Below are 15,243 nucleotides of genomic sequence, written 5' to 3'. Positions count from 1 at the left end.
CTGGGTCCGTATCCCTCTATTCCCATCCCATTCATGTATTTGTCAAGATGCCCCTTAAATGTCACTATCGTCCCTGCTTCCACCACCTCCTCCGGTAGCGAGTTCCAGGCACCCACTACCCTCTGCGTAAAAAACTTGCCTCGTACATCTACTCTAAACCTTGCCCCTCTCACCTTAAACCTATGCCCCCTAGTAATTGACCCCTCTACCCCGGGGAAAAACCTCTAACTATCCACTCTGTCTATGCCCCTCATAATTTTGTAGACCTCTATCAGGTCGCCCATCAACCTCCTTCGTTCCAGTGAGAACAAACCGAGTTTATTCAACCGCTCCTCATAGCTAATGCCCTCCATACCAGGCAACATTCTGGTAAATCTCTTCTGCACCCTCTCTAAAGCCTCCACATGCTTCTGGTAGTGTGGCGACCAGAATTGAACACTATACTCCAAGTGTGGCCTAACTAAGGTTCCATACAGCTGCAACATGACTTACCAATTCCTATACTCAATGCCCCGGCCAATGAAGGCAAGCATGCCGTATGCCTTCTTGACTACCTTCTCCACCTGTGTTGCCCCTTTCAGTGACCTGTGGACCTGTACTCCTAGATCTCTTTGACTTTCAATACTCTTGAGGGTTCTACCATTCACTGTATATGCCCTACCTGCATTAGACATTCCAAAATGCATTACCTCACATTTGTCTGGATTAAACTCCATCTGCCATCTCTCCGCCCAAGTCTCCAAACAATCTAAATCCTGCTGTATCCTCTGACAGTCCTCATCGCTATCCGCAATTCCACCAGCCTTTGTGTCGTCTGCAAACTTACTAATCAGACCAGTTACATTTTCCTCCAAATCATTTATATATACTACAAACAGCAAAGGTCCCAGCACTGATCCCTGTGAAACACCACTGGTCACAGCCCTCCAATTAGAAAAGCATCCTTCCATTGCTACTCTCTGCCTTCTATGACCTAGCCAGTTCTGTATCCACCTTGCCAGCTCACCCCTGATCCCGTGTGACTTCAACTTTTGTACTAGTCTACCATGAGGGACCTTGTCAAAGGCCTTACTAAAGTCCATATAGACAACATCCACTGCCCTACCTGCATCAATCATCTTAGTGACCTCCTCGAAAAACTCTATCAAGTTAGTGAGACACGACCTCCCCTTCACAAAACCATGCTGCCTCTCACTAATACGTCCATTTGCTTCCAAATGGGAGTAGATCCTGTCTCGAAGAATTCTCTCCTGTAATTTCCCTACCACTGAAGTAAGGCTCACCGGCCTGTAGTTCCCTGGATTATCCTTGCTACCCTTCTTAAACAGAGGAACAACATTGGCTATTCTCCAGTCCTCCGGGACATCACCTGAAGACAGTGAGGATCCAAAGATTTCTATCAAGGCCTCAGCAATTTCCTCTCCAGCCTCCTTCAGTATTCTGGGGTAGATCCCATCAGGCCCTGGGGACTTATCTACCTTAATATTTTTTAAGACACCCAAAACCTCGTCTTTTTGGATCTCAATGTGACCCAGGCTATCTACACACCCTTCTCCAGACTCAACGGGCGGGATTCTCCACTCCCACGCCGAAGTGGCCGCGCCGTCGTGAACGCCATCGAGGTTCACGACGGCACGGAACGGCCCCGGCAGATTCAGGCCCTGACAATGGGCTAGGATCAGGGCCGCGTCATCTACACGCGCCAGGCCTTGTCGCCCGCGTAAAAGCAGCGCCGCATAGATGACGTGGCCGGCGCCGCATAACGGGCGTCATCCGCGCATGGCCGGCGCCAACCCACGCATGCGTGGTTGCCGTCCTCTCTAAATCCACCCCGCAAGAAGATGGGGGACGGATCTTGCGGGGCTGCGGAAGGAAGGAGGTCCTCCTACAGAGAGGACGGCCCGACGATCGGTTGGCACCGATCGCGGGCCACCCCACATTCCAGGTGAAGCCCGGTGCAGGATCCCCCCTCGCCCCCCCACAGGCAGCCCCCCCCCAGCGTTCACGCACCGCTCACGACTGCAGCGACCAGGTGTGGATGGCGCCGGGGGAACCCGCCGTTTTGGCCTGGCCGCTCGGCCCATCTGGGCCTCAGAATAGCAGGGGTGCCGGAGAATCGCCATTTTGGGTGTCTCCGGCGATTCTCCGGCCTGCGAAACCCGACCGGGCCGTTCCCGCCGCTTGGGAGAATCGCGGGAGGGCGTCGGACCGGCGTCCCCGGAAATTTTGGCGGCCCAGGCGATTCGCCCAACCGGCGTTGGAGTGGAGAATCGCGCCCACTGTGTCCTGTTCCAACCATGTTTCAGATTAAGCTTTGTGACTCCTCGTTATCCTCCTGCAGGGCTTTAAGAATTGCCTGGCGCACCGGTTAGCACAGTTGGCTTGAGCGTAGTGAAGACAATGGCGTGAGTTCAATCCCTGTACCTTCCGTGGTCATTCACAGAGAGCGTCCTCCTTGCCTGGCCTCTCACATAATGTGGGGCAATGCTCCTCAAGCGGTATGGTCACTTATCACTTTCTATCATCTGAGAGATGCTGGTGAGCCCTCATGGACTATGGGCTAATTACCTGTGTTTTTGCTCACCATCACTGACCCCTGGTGAAATGTCTGTGGCCGGTAATTCCTGCCCGAAGTTAATGGACCTCTGACTGGCGTTGGGTAAGAGCACGGGCAGGTTGGTCTTCAATCCCCAACATTAGCAACCCTGACTGCGCGCGTTCGCACATTTAGAAATGCTCACTTGGGTGAGACTGCGGCCACTGAGCAATGTCCCAGCAAGGGGGGGGCACCTTCAGGACAAGAGGAGAGGATAACAGAGGGACGGAAATGGTGAGGGAGGGGAAAGGATACAGGAGGCTGAAGAAAATGAGGGAGAGGAGATTTTGGGGGAGGACAGTGTGGCAAGAGACGTGGGAAGGAGAGAGTGTAAAGAGAGGCGAGGAGGACAAGTTAAAATTCGACCCCCACCTCCTCAAACTGAGTTTCGAACAGAAAGAAAACAAGGAGTAATGACACCAATTCCAAGAGAAATGCAGTCAGCCATTGTATATGTAGCTGTGCAGGGAGACAGATCCTGAGGCTGGATTTACAAGATTGTATATTGAGCACTGTATTAGATTTGACACACATTCCAAGCAGACATAACAGCACGGGCCCTGATATCGGACAGACGAGACAAGCAGAAGGGAAAGGAGATCCAGGTCATTGTGCAGATGAATCCAGTAACATTGTGTGTGAGAACCGTGGACCCAGCTGCTAACAGGCAGATGGATGGGATAACAGAGTGACAGGGGACCCAGGTGACAGACACTGCTGCACAGCAGACAGGCCGATGTAAACCAGGCCTTTAAAGATCACACTGAGCCTGACAGAGGTGCTAATGGAAGACAAGGAGATGCATACAAGGTGGATCAAACAGCCTGGGTCAAATTAAACACTTGAGGGGGTGGGAGGGGTGTTATGGGGGGAGAGAGTTATATCCTCACTGAGCTCAAAGACCCTCCGCAAGCGGCACCTTCCGGGCTTCAATCTCATGCAGTCAGCAAATGACCCAATTTTACCTTCACCGCAATAAAACAAACCTTTAAAACATTAATATTGCATGCAGATGATGCAGCAGTGAAGGTGACACGAACTGGAAACCCCTCCATGTGGCTAAAAATGATAACAAGACTGCAGTCTTGCTGGGAGATGTCGTCCTATAAATGGCGCTGTGACCCGATACTCGTGTCCTTCACTGTTGGCCCCACCAAGATGGGCACAGTCAAGATGTTGGCATGTCTCTTCTCAGTGGTCTTCAAGCTGGTGTTAGCCACGGGCGGTGGGCATCACTCTCCCCTCTGAGTTAGACGGCTGTCTCTTCAAGTCCTACCCCAGAAACGTGAGTGCAAAACAAAATCTAGATTTATACTCCAGTACGGCACCGAGGGAGTGATACATTGTCAGAGCTGCTGTCCTTTGGATAAGGGTTAAACTGAGGCCTCATCTGCCTTTTCAGGTGGATGTAAAAGATCCCGTGGCCACTATTCCTAATGAGAGGAGAGGAGTTCTACCTGGTCTTCTGGTCAATATATATCCCTCAGGTAGCATCACGGAAAAGGATTATAGGATGTTTGTGGAATCTTGCTGTGCACAGAATGGGCTGTCGTGTTTCCTTTATGACAACAGTGACTGCACTTCTAATTGGCAGTAAAGTATTTAAGGACATCCTGAAGTTGTGAAAGAAGCTACAGAAATGCAAGTCTTCGTTGTCTTTTAACTGGGGTTGGATAGTGGCAATCCCATTGTTAAGTAAGAATAAAGGGCGGGATTCTCCCCTACCCGGCGGGGCGGGGGGTCCCGTGGGACAGAGTGGCGTGAAGCACTCCGGCGTCGGGCCGCCCCAAAGGTGCGGAATCCTCCGCACCTTCAGGGGCTAGGCCCGCCCCGGAGTGGTTTGCGCCGCACTGGCTGGGGAAAGGGGCTTGGCACCACGGCAACCGTCGCCGAAGGGCCTCCGCCGGCCGGCGCGAGTCGCGCATGCGCGGGAGCGCCAGTGCGTGCTGGCGTCATCTCCGCGCATGCGCAGAGGGATTCGCTTCCGCACCGGGAATGGCGGAGGACCACGGCCTCCGATGCGGAACAATAGAGTGCCCCCACGGCACAGGCCCGCCCGCGGATCGGTGGGCCCCGACCGCGGGCCAGGCCACCGTGGGGGCATGTACCGGGGCCAGATCCCCCCGTGCCCCCCCAAGAACCCCGGAGCCTGCCCGCGCTGCCAGGTCCTGCCAGTAAGGGATCTACTCTAATTTACGCCGGCGGGACTGGCAAAGAACGGGCGGGACTTTGGCCCATCGCTGGCCGGAGAATTCGGTCAGACCCCGGGCCCATTGATTCGCGCCGGACACCGCCATTCTCCGAGACGCGCGGTGCGTCTCATGACGGGGCAATTATTGGGGGGCGGGGGGGAGAATTAGGAGGATGGCGGGATTCACGCCGAACCCCGGCGGTTCTCCCACCCGGCGGGAGGGGTCGGAGAATCCCGCCCAAAGTTCTAGAGCAGGAGTACAGGTTTGGTTTGGACAATTACAGCTACCAAATTTGACTCTCCCTTCACATAAATTTTTTAAAACATCAACCAGGATTTTCTTCACCCACATTAGAATTACATACAATGTGCATTCAGTCCAATTAGTCTGTACTGCTGTCTATGTTCCACACGAGTCCCCTCCCATTTTATCTGAAAGGCATCAATAGAGTGGGCGTGGAGATGTTTCCACTTGTAGGAAAAACTAGAACCCGTGGGCACAGCCTCAGACTGAAGGGACGATCCTTTAAAACTGAGATGAGGAGGAATTTCTTCAGCCAGAGGGTGGTGAATCTGTGGAACTTTTTGCCTCAGAAGGTTGTGGAGGCCAAATCACTGAGTGTCCTTAAGACAGAGTTAGATAGGTTCTTGATTAATAAGGGGATCAGGGGTTATGGGGAGAAGGCAGGAGAATGGGGATGAGAAACGTATCAGCCATGATTGAACGGCGGAGCAGACTCGATGGGCCAAGTGGCCTAATTCTGCTCCTATATCTTATGGTCTGCCCTGTCTCAGTCTTTCAGTATAACTTTCTATTCCTTTCTCTCTCGTACCTGTCTATTTTTCTTTCTGAAAAGCACCTGAGGTATGGCCCACTGCATATTTGGCCACATATTCTAACCGTTCTCTAAGTTGAGAAATTGCTGCTTATTTGAGAATTGGATTTTAATAGATGATGGCAAACTTACGTGACAATAATAACAATGTTTGACCTCCTGGGGGAAAAGAGAAGTAGAATAGCAAGAGTTACAAGTAGCTTCCGGTTTTCCAGTGCATGGGAAAGGGGGAAGAGGAGGAACATAGAACATGCAGTGCAGAAGGCAGCCATTCGGCCCATCGAGTCTGCACCAACCCACTTAAGCCCTCACTTCCACCCTATCCCCGTAACCCAATAACCCCTCCTAACCTTTTTGGCCACTAAGGGCAATTTATCGTGGCCAATCCACATAACCTGCACGTCTTTGGACTGTGGGAAGAAACCGGAGCACCCGGAGGAAACCCACGCAGACACGGGGAGAACGTGCAGACTACGCACAGACAGTGACCCAGCGGGGAATCGAACCTGGGACCCTGGCGCTGTGAATACACGGTGCTATCCGCTTGTGCTACCGTGCTCCCAGACAGGTGGGAGAGTGTTGAAGGATGTTCAGGGGAGCACTGATCAGAGTATCAGTCAGATTGGGAGAGTGACATGACTGATTACAGTAGAGATAGAAACCAAAGGCAAGAGTGGGGAGAGGGATCTCTGGTTTATAATCATAGACAGGAATGGACAATCTGTGTTGGTGAGCCATGTTGGACGTCATTCTGCAGACGTGTGGTTGTCTCGGAAATGTAATCCCTTGAACCACGCCCAAAGAGGCATTCTTCATGTCCAGCCGAAGCAATGTACCTGCAAGTCACTCAAATGTTGATCACCATGAAGATTTGCCTGGGGGTTTGGGCTGATCCTAACTCTGAGACCCACATTCCCCCAGCCCTCCCCAGGACATTTCAAAGTCTTTTGGAGCCAAAGCCAGTTGCACTACATCTGTGTCCCGCCGTCTGTCTCAAACCCAACCACTCACTATTGGATTGGGCTGAAGACAGGACAGCGAGTGTCCTCAACAAGACAGCCGATAATTACACACATAACGAGAAACCGCGAGAACTTACACTCTCTCTGAAGGCTTGCTTTTATCCCATTGTTGGCATATTGAGGAAACATAGGAGATGAGGAAATAAACAGGTTAGTGAAAGAGACAAGAGTTATGACTATGTTTACATAGAGGGGCTCTGCTTATTAATACACTGCTTATTAATATTCTCTTCACATTAATATACATGGTTTGTTAATGAAACCTGTTTCTTAACGCACAGCCTGTTCAGATACTACCCTTGTTAATATCGTCTGCATATTACGCACTTATTAACACACATTAATTATTACAAACATTATTAATATAAACTACTTTGTTAACATGCCCTGATAATTAAAAGACACTGATTATTAACAGCAACTTCTCATTAATATAAACGCGTGTTAGCATATCTTGATTATTAAGGCATGCTGATTATTGATACAAACCGGGAGTTGTTCTGGGTGAGAAATTAGTCTGTGTTGTTGTCTCATGCTCATCCTAAGGTTCCTCTCACTACAGCCACATTCACCCCTACAATGACACACTCGCTGACTTGTAACACTTACGGTCGAGGGGGACTTCGATGGATGCAATCCGATGGCACAGTGACAAGATGCACACCAATCCAGTGTGCAGAAAGATCCTCTCCCTTAGTAGCATTTCCAGCTGTTAAATGCTCCCCAAGTGCAGACCAAATCCAGTTGTGCTCTGGTTTGAGTACTCTCTCTCTCGCTGTCTCTCTCCCTCTCACCTGTTGGCAAACAATTAGCAGGAGTTACAAGCAGCACAAAACTTGAACAAAAGTCACAAAATGATTTATTCCCGTTGTGGAAATAATTCAACAAATAGTGTGTTATAACCTAAATGCGAGCCACGGACCAATTGGGCTCTCTGTGACTCTCGAGGAATACACACTACCCTGCTGAGGGGGCGGAGCTCCCTCATTAACGGGGAAGAAACCTGGACATAAAAACCCCGGCTCGGGTGTGGATTGGTCGCAGGAGTTCCTTCCTCCAGGGAGTGCTGGTGTATGGAGTTTTGTTCTACATTCAATAAAGCTTTGTTTTATTTATGCTCCCATATGGTCGCTTCCTTGGACCCAACACTGGCAACGAGGATGGAATGTACAACAGACGACGGGGTTGCTCGACATGTGTTTGGCGCGTTTTCTCTTCAGTTCCCGCACCGCGCCTCACTCACCACCGCAGTAGCACTGGCAGAGCTATTCATGGGTTGTCGACTCTGGACCTTTCTCAGCCTCGTGCCACCCGACATCAGCAGGAAGATCTGCCACGGACCGGACAGGGTAGAGCAAGGCCCTGGCGGAGGTGCGTCACCTTGGCATTTCACACCGGGGGACACAGTCAATGTGCGAAACGCCAATGATGGCCAATATGGGTCCCAGGCACCATTGTCCAACAGACAGGGCCGTTATCGTACCGTGTTCGCGTGTAGGACCGGGAGTCAAACAGACACCTGGACCACCTCCGCAGCTGAACATCCGCATTCAGTGACACCCTTTTGGAGTGCCCAGCGCAGCCCTCGGGCAGGCCACTGCCACCCCGTCACAATCCAATGGGGTTTTCTATGTCGAGATGCCCGATGCTGATGACTCAGGCTCCGAGATGGAGATACCGCTGCCGGACGATGCCGGGGACGGTGGTCTGGGCCGCAGCCACCGGGGGTGGTGCCATTGAGGCACTCAACCCGAAAGGGCCGGTCTCCTGACTGTTACAGGCCACCTGCCCTGCCCCCCACAATACCTGAACGGCAGCCTCAAAAAAAATACAGAGGTCCTTTTTGGCAGGTGCATCTTGGGATTTGCAGGGTAGGGGGAGATTGGGGAGGTGTGTTATAACTATACGACAGCAATGGGACCGGGCCGATTAGGCTCCCTGTGACTCTCGAGGGATACAAGCTACACTGCTGAGGGGGCGAAGCTCCCTCGTAAGCGGGTAACAAACCTGGACATAAAAACCCCAGCCCGAGTGTGGGCCGGTCACAGCAGTCCCGCCGGGGAGTGGCGGCGTATACAGCTTAGTTCTACACTCAATAAACCTTTGTTTCCTTTCCGCTCCCATGTGGTCGCTTCCTTGGATCCAACATAAAGGTAACTGAATGATACCCCCCGTAAAACCTTCAATCCACACCTTAAAGTTGCCCCGACAACAATAAGGTGTAGCGAGAGCAATGGACATAGTACAAGGTCCCGAGGTGATAGACAGGGGTGGAATCAGACAAAAGTGGACTTGGCGAGGTGGTCAAAACCTGGGTCATAGTGGTAAGTTTAAGTTTAAGGAGAGCCTTAAAGAAGGGAGAGGCTTAGGCAGAGAACTCTGGGGCTTTGGGGGGGGGGGGGGGGGGGATGCTAGGCGACTGAAGGCTTGGTGACCACTGGTGGTAATAAGCAAGTAGGAGGTGTGTATCAGATCAGAATGAGAGGATTGTGAAAACAACGTGGCCTTGACTCCATTGCTCAGACCTTAGGACAAGTAAAAGGAAGATACGTTTAAATCATTGAAACATCAGATGTAATGAGAGTAAATCACAGGTATCAGGGGGCGATCTCCTTTGCTAAAAGAGGGAGAAATTACGGATTATTCAAGACAAAATTAAATGGGAGCAATTCAAAGTGCAGCTGTATGCTAAAGTTGTGATGCGTGTGATGATCAATAGCTCCAATGGCCGTTAATTATCTTTGATTTTTCCATATCTCCTTTAGACCTGGTCCACGATTAATGCTGCTAGCAGAATCACTCTGTCTGGGGAGTCGATCCTCAGCTAATCCATCAGCCAGGTGCTACGATCATTAATTCTATGAATAGATTGACTCTTGACCTGTGGCTCTTGTGACCTCTTTTGCAGAAAAGGTCGCAGCCTGGGCTTTTGTTGCCTCGTTTTTTTCCCCCCCTTCCTTCCTCTATTATCGTTAGTGCACAGCACGACCCACCACCCTCAATACAAAACACGGCCAGATGGAAGCGAGGCAAGCAGGTGCCTCAGGGCCAACACTTGTACGTTGTGAGAGGCTTTACACGCTCGAGAAAGACTCATGTCGGTACCTCATAGAATTACAGAATCCTGACAGTGCAGAAGAAGACCATTTGACCCATTGAGTCTGCACTGACCCTTCGAAAGACCACCCTACCTCGGCCTAATCCCCACCCTATTCCTGCAACTCCACCCTAAGGGGCAATTTTAGCATGGCCAATCCACCTAACCTGCACATGTTTGGACCGTGAGAGGAAACCGGAGCAGCCGGAGGAAACTCAGACAGACGCAGGCAGAATGTACAAACACCACACAGTTACCCGAGGTCGGAATTGAATTTGGGTCCCTGATGCTGTGAGGCAGCAGTGCTAACCACTGTGCCACCGTGCCGCCCCACCTAGGTGACCTTGCAGCCCAGTGTCAGCTGAGACCCTTGCATATCAGGGCTTGAAGTTTTGATAAAGACTTACAATACTTGGGAAATGGATAGCTTAGATATCGACAATTTTGTGTCAATGGAGCTCAATGCCAAGCGTCAGCTGTGGCTCTTTGACTGTATTCTTGCCTTGGAGACAGATGGTTGTGGGTCCAAGTCCCTCTCCAGGACTTGAGTGTGTCATATAGTGCAACGGCCCACTGCAGCATCGATGGGATGCTGCACTGTTAGAGCTGACGGCCGGGATTCTCTGCTGGCGTGATTCTCCGCTATGCCGGCGCCCGGGGGTTTCCCGACGGAATGGGGCTGCCCCACAATGGGAAACCCCCTTGACTGGCTGGCGTAATGGAGAATCCCGCCGGTCGGTCGGGGCAGAAATGTGGCATGGCGGCGGGGCGGCGGATCCTGACCGCTGTCTTTTGGTTGAGACGTTAAACCAAGGTTCCAGCGGCCCTCTCAGGTGATTGTAAAAGTTCCTGGGCTTGATTTTTCGGTCGTCGATGGCGAAATCACGTTCGGCGATCGGCCGGAGAATCCGAGTTCCCGACCAAATCGCTGCCTGAGGCTCCGCTCCCGACTGGCCGAGTTCCTGACGCCATGTGGTCCCGCCCGTTGGGAACGCAGCGTGGCGGCTGCAGACTCAGTCCAGCGCTGCCACAGTCGGGGGAGGCCAATCCGCGGGAAGGGGGGTGGGGGGGGGACATTATTTGGGGCTGGGGGCACTGTGTGTGGGGGGGGGGGGGGCGGTGGTCCGGGGCGCGCGTGCCGGCCGAAGGGTGGGACTATTTCGCGGGCCGGGTCCGCGAGCAGCGGCCGCCGTGCGCATGCGCGGCCACGGACCCAGCCATTCTCCGGGGTGCATCGGCAGCTCGAGCCAGGTCCTCGATGCTGCCATTGGGGCTGGTTTAGCTCACTGGGCTAAATCGCTGGCTTTGAAAGCAGACCAAGGCAGGCCAGCAGCACGGTTCAATTCCCGTACCAGCCTCCCCGAACAGGCGCTGGAATGTGGCGACTAGGGGCTTTTCACAGTAACTTCATTTGAAGCCTACTGGTGACAATAAGCGATTTTCATTTCATTTCATTTTCCTGCTGGCCCCCAGCAAAATGTGGAATCGGTGGCCGTTTTGCACCATTTTTTCTGGTGTATAACGTCACCGTTCCCACGCCGGCGTGGGGCATGGCCCCAGAATCGGACAATCCAGCCCCCTGTATCCCTATGTCGAGGAACAGTGGTGGAGTTCTCCGCCGTGTCCTTATCAATACTCATCATCCCTCACATTAATCCCACGGGGGGTTTTCCTCATCCCTCCCCTAATTCAAACTGAATTTGCTTCATCTTTCCTACATTACAAGAGTGACGATACTTGAAGTACTCCATCATCTGTAAAAGGTTTCGGGATGGTCTGCATTTAATGGAAAGCTGAATAAGCAGATGAGGGAGAAGGGAATAGAGGGTTATGAGGAAGGATAGGAGATAACCCATGTGCAGCATGGATAGCTGGTTGAGCGGAATGATCTGTTATTGTGCTGTGTATTGTATGACGTTGTGAAAGACACAACAGAAATGTAAATCCCTCTTCCTCCATCACTGAACATTTGAAAAACTGTCGAGTGCGGAATCGGTTAAACGACGAGACGGCAGTGTTGGTGGGATATAAATGCTGCTGTTTACAAGCTGCATTAAAAAGTGAAGTGATGTTTGCGCAGCATCGCACCTATTGTAATACAACAGCTAATTCGTGCACAGTAAAAAAAAACACACAGCATCGTGATCCGAATGTGTGGCACCCACCACTGGCCCCCCCGGTGCTAAATGTACTGAAGCTGTCTCAGTCCGAGGGCAGGGTTGCGTCCTTGAAAATAAATTAAATGGTGGGAAATGAGTTGAGGCATTTGAAATCACTGCGAGCTAAAAAAATAACCGGAGCTCTGGTCAGGTGATTGTCGCCTCAGCTGGGGGCTTAAGTCTCCACGAATGGTTAGAGGGGGTGAGAGCATCAGAGGTTGTGGCCGAAAGAGAATGAAGCTGGGCCAGCTGCCTGTCCTCGCAGAATGGGGGGACAAGTGCAACATCAGTTTAACCCTTTACTTGCTGCCTCCAACAGGCACAGAAATCACAAAAAGCTAGTGGACTCATAGAACATAGAACATTACAGCGCAGTACAGGCCCTTCGGCCCTCGATGTTGCACCGACCTGTGAAACCAATCTAAAGCCCATCTACACTATTCCCTTATCGTCCATATGTCTATCCAATGACCATTTGAATGCCCTTAGTGTTGGCGAGTCCACGGCTGAAGCTGTCGACACAATCGTATTAAACACTGCGACAGCGATTGGTAATCTGGGGCGCGGTCTACCGGCCGCGACCTGCCGGCACTTGGGTGCGATGTGGCCGTTAGATGACGGGAGGGGCCTCCCCGGGGATTCCCGACGGCCGACACACCTCGCGAGACGTGAGAGCTAACCAGATCTTGCGAGATGTCGCGATGGGTGGGACCCAGTCGCATCGGATAAGTGGGTTTGAGACCCCACTTAGCCGTGCTCGCGCCAGATCTAACGGCCACCCGGCATCTACCGGCCTCGCTGAGGAGACCCCAGCCGAGCACCGTTCGGGACTGGCTCCCTCAAATGGGCATCCTGGGGAGGGGTCTCCCAAGGCGATCAGAGTCCCCTGGGTGGCCGGCTTATGGGCAGGGTGGCAGCCTGGCACTGCTGGTGCCACCCAATACCTAGCCACTGCCAACCTGGCACCCTGGCAGTCCCACCTGGGTGCCAGACTGTCACTGCCAAGGAGCCCAAGTGGCACTGCCAGGCTGTCAGGGGCACTGACAGAGTGCCAGTCTGGCAGTGCCAAGGTGCCTGGCTGGTATTCAGCCCATACCAGGATTGGGCCCCGGGGGTGCCCTGCCCGTGTGAGGAGCAGTGCTGGGTTGCTTGATGACCCCCTTATAGGTGCGTTGGGGCATTGCGGGGGGGGGGGGGGGGGGGTTCTGGGGATTGCGTAGGGGGTCGAGAGATCGGGACAACATTTAAAAATGGCGTCCTGATCTCTTCCTGCACTGAGTACGTCTGCCCCCCGGAGCTCTCCAGTGCAGGAAATGATGCTCAGTGCGACCTCGGTGAGGACATTGCCCGCCGGGGCACTAAAACAAAAAGCGGTGTCAGATAGCGGGATTGTTCGCGGTGCGAGAAGTGCCAGGAACAAACTGGCTAATCCCACTCAGAACAGACTCCATTTTTTTTTAGTTAGATCGCACCCATAAACAAAGATTTTTTTAAATTGAAGAAAACAGGAAATAGGAGAACTCTTCATACAAATGTTAGCTGCTGGTCAAGCCAGGCCCTTTGGTGCAATGGGTAGTACCCTGTCTCGACTTAATAATAATCTTTTATTGTCACAAGTATGAAGTTACTGTGAAAAGCCCCTATGACCCAGAAGCTCTGGGATCGAGTCCCACTGCTGGGCTTGATGTTCACGTAAATGTGTGTGTCTGGCCCAGTCAAACAGGCAGATTATAAACCTGTAAATCCTTCCAATATGCCCATTGCAGCCGGTCGAGTGGGAGAGAACCATGTGGTAGCTGCAACACAACAGCTTCCCCACGTTAAAAGACTCCACGCATAGGTCCTCGCCTTGCCCTCTTAGCTTCGAGGGACTGCTAGCGAGAGAGAGAGAGAGAGAGCTACTGATGAATACTGCTCCAACAAATAGGACTCACGTTAACTTGCACCGCCTCCAGTGATGATGCAAATCAAATCACTCTGGAACTCACTGCCTGAAAGGGTAATTGAGGCAGAGACTCTCAACTCTTCTAAAAGGTGCTGCATGGGCTGATCCAGTGCTGTAACCTCCAGGACTATAGACCAATGCTGGAAAGCGGGATTATGATGAGTGGCTCGTTTTTGTAACCGGCACACACATGATGGGGCAATTAGCCTCTTTCTGAGCAATAAACATTCCATGATTCAGATCAGGCATTATCTAACTGAATCGGCGAATAGGCTCAGAGGGATGGAATGGCTTCCTCCTTCTGTCCCTATCGATCTTCCTATAGGTATGGGGTGTTGCAAGAAAATGCCTCTTCTCAGGGGCAGTTAGGGATGGGCAATAAATGCCAGCCTTGCCAGTGGTGCCCATATCCCTTGAACGAATATTTTAAAAATCTGAAGGTAAAGGCGTCAAGGCCTCAAGCCCAGGGGTGACTGGCTCTTGGCTGTAACCACTCGTACTGAAACTACTCCCTGATCCCAAAGGTCATTGCTGAACGGGCACCAGAAGAGTTACGAGCACTGATGCCAAGCGTCTGTTTTCATGCCAAGAGCACACGGGCTGTCGCAGCTGCAACTTAGGCTTCTGTGCCAATCCAAGAAGCCTGCACAGAAGGCCGGGCTGGGGGAAAATCTTCACACACACACAGGCACACGCACACGCCTACCATCTCCCCTGCCTGGGGATCTGTCTCTCAGGCAGCACTACTCTGCTCCTGTAGATACATGTGCATACGCACATACACACCCACTGTGGGTGTTGGATAGAGCCATGTGTACAAGCAAGCATGTGACGAATGTGACATAAAATAATTGTTTTAGAGATATTAGTTACTGTAATGTAGAGATAGGCCAGTCTCATCCTGGTGAGTTCACAGACAAAGGATTTCAGAACGCATGGCAAAGCAAGGAGGAGGTGTGTCCAGCTACGGAGGGGAAAAGGATGCTGGGTAATAGGAGGCCAGAGGAAAGGATTGGAAGTGAGCCAATTAGGATGTATGGCCAGGTCAGGAGGGGTATAGGATGACCTATGGGAATCGTGTATGTGAAACTTGATGCCATTTGTGTGTATCAGTAGAGACTTCTTTGTTCTACAGACTCACTCGATTCCGGAGGTACAGAAAGCAGGATGTGTTTTGTACTGCTGTGAACTGAGTCAGGCTTGCAAGTCAAATAAAATAACTAATGTTGTACCTGCAAATCCATCTCGACTTTTATTGAGGCCAGACTGACGGGTAAAGAAATTTGTGTTTTGTCACATGGAGACAGCCACTGGTCTGAACCCTTTACTGTACATTCCTACAGAGTTCTTGTAGTTAATAAATATATATTTAAGACGGCAAAGATTTCATTCAGACC

The 15,243-nt window shown here is 51.7% G+C and overlaps 1 protein-coding gene across 13 annotated transcripts in view; it reads right to left on the bottom strand.

Moving 5' to 3' along the window:
* The window catches only part of nfasca (neurofascin homolog (chicken) a), a 338,294-nt gene that overhangs the window by 145,805 nt on the left and 177,246 nt on the right, over positions 1-15,243 (bottom strand). For 9 of the 13 annotated variants that reach the window (XM_072480092.1, XM_072480091.1, XM_072480095.1 and 6 more), the window contains 2 exons: positions 7,255-7,439; positions 6,723-6,740 (listed from right to left, as the gene is read on the bottom strand). In XM_072480092.1, the coding sequence (XP_072336193.1) occupies positions 6,723-6,740; positions 7,255-7,348 (112 nt within the window). In that variant the 5' untranslated portion in view covers positions 7,349-7,439. The remainder of the gene's footprint in view (positions 1-6,722; positions 6,741-7,254; positions 7,440-15,243) is intronic. The other 4 variants (XM_072480094.1, XM_072480102.1, XM_072480098.1 and 1 more) reach the window with 1 other exon arrangement.

The sequence above is a fragment of the Scyliorhinus torazame genome, chromosome 17, assembly GCF_047496885.1.
Source record: "Scyliorhinus torazame isolate Kashiwa2021f chromosome 17, sScyTor2.1, whole genome shotgun sequence".
In the NCBI taxonomy this organism is placed as follows: Eukaryota; Metazoa; Chordata; class Chondrichthyes; order Carcharhiniformes; family Scyliorhinidae; genus Scyliorhinus; species Scyliorhinus torazame.
The sequence above is the reverse complement of the archived record's forward strand: the minus strand, read 5'-3'. Positions and strand labels throughout refer to the sequence as shown.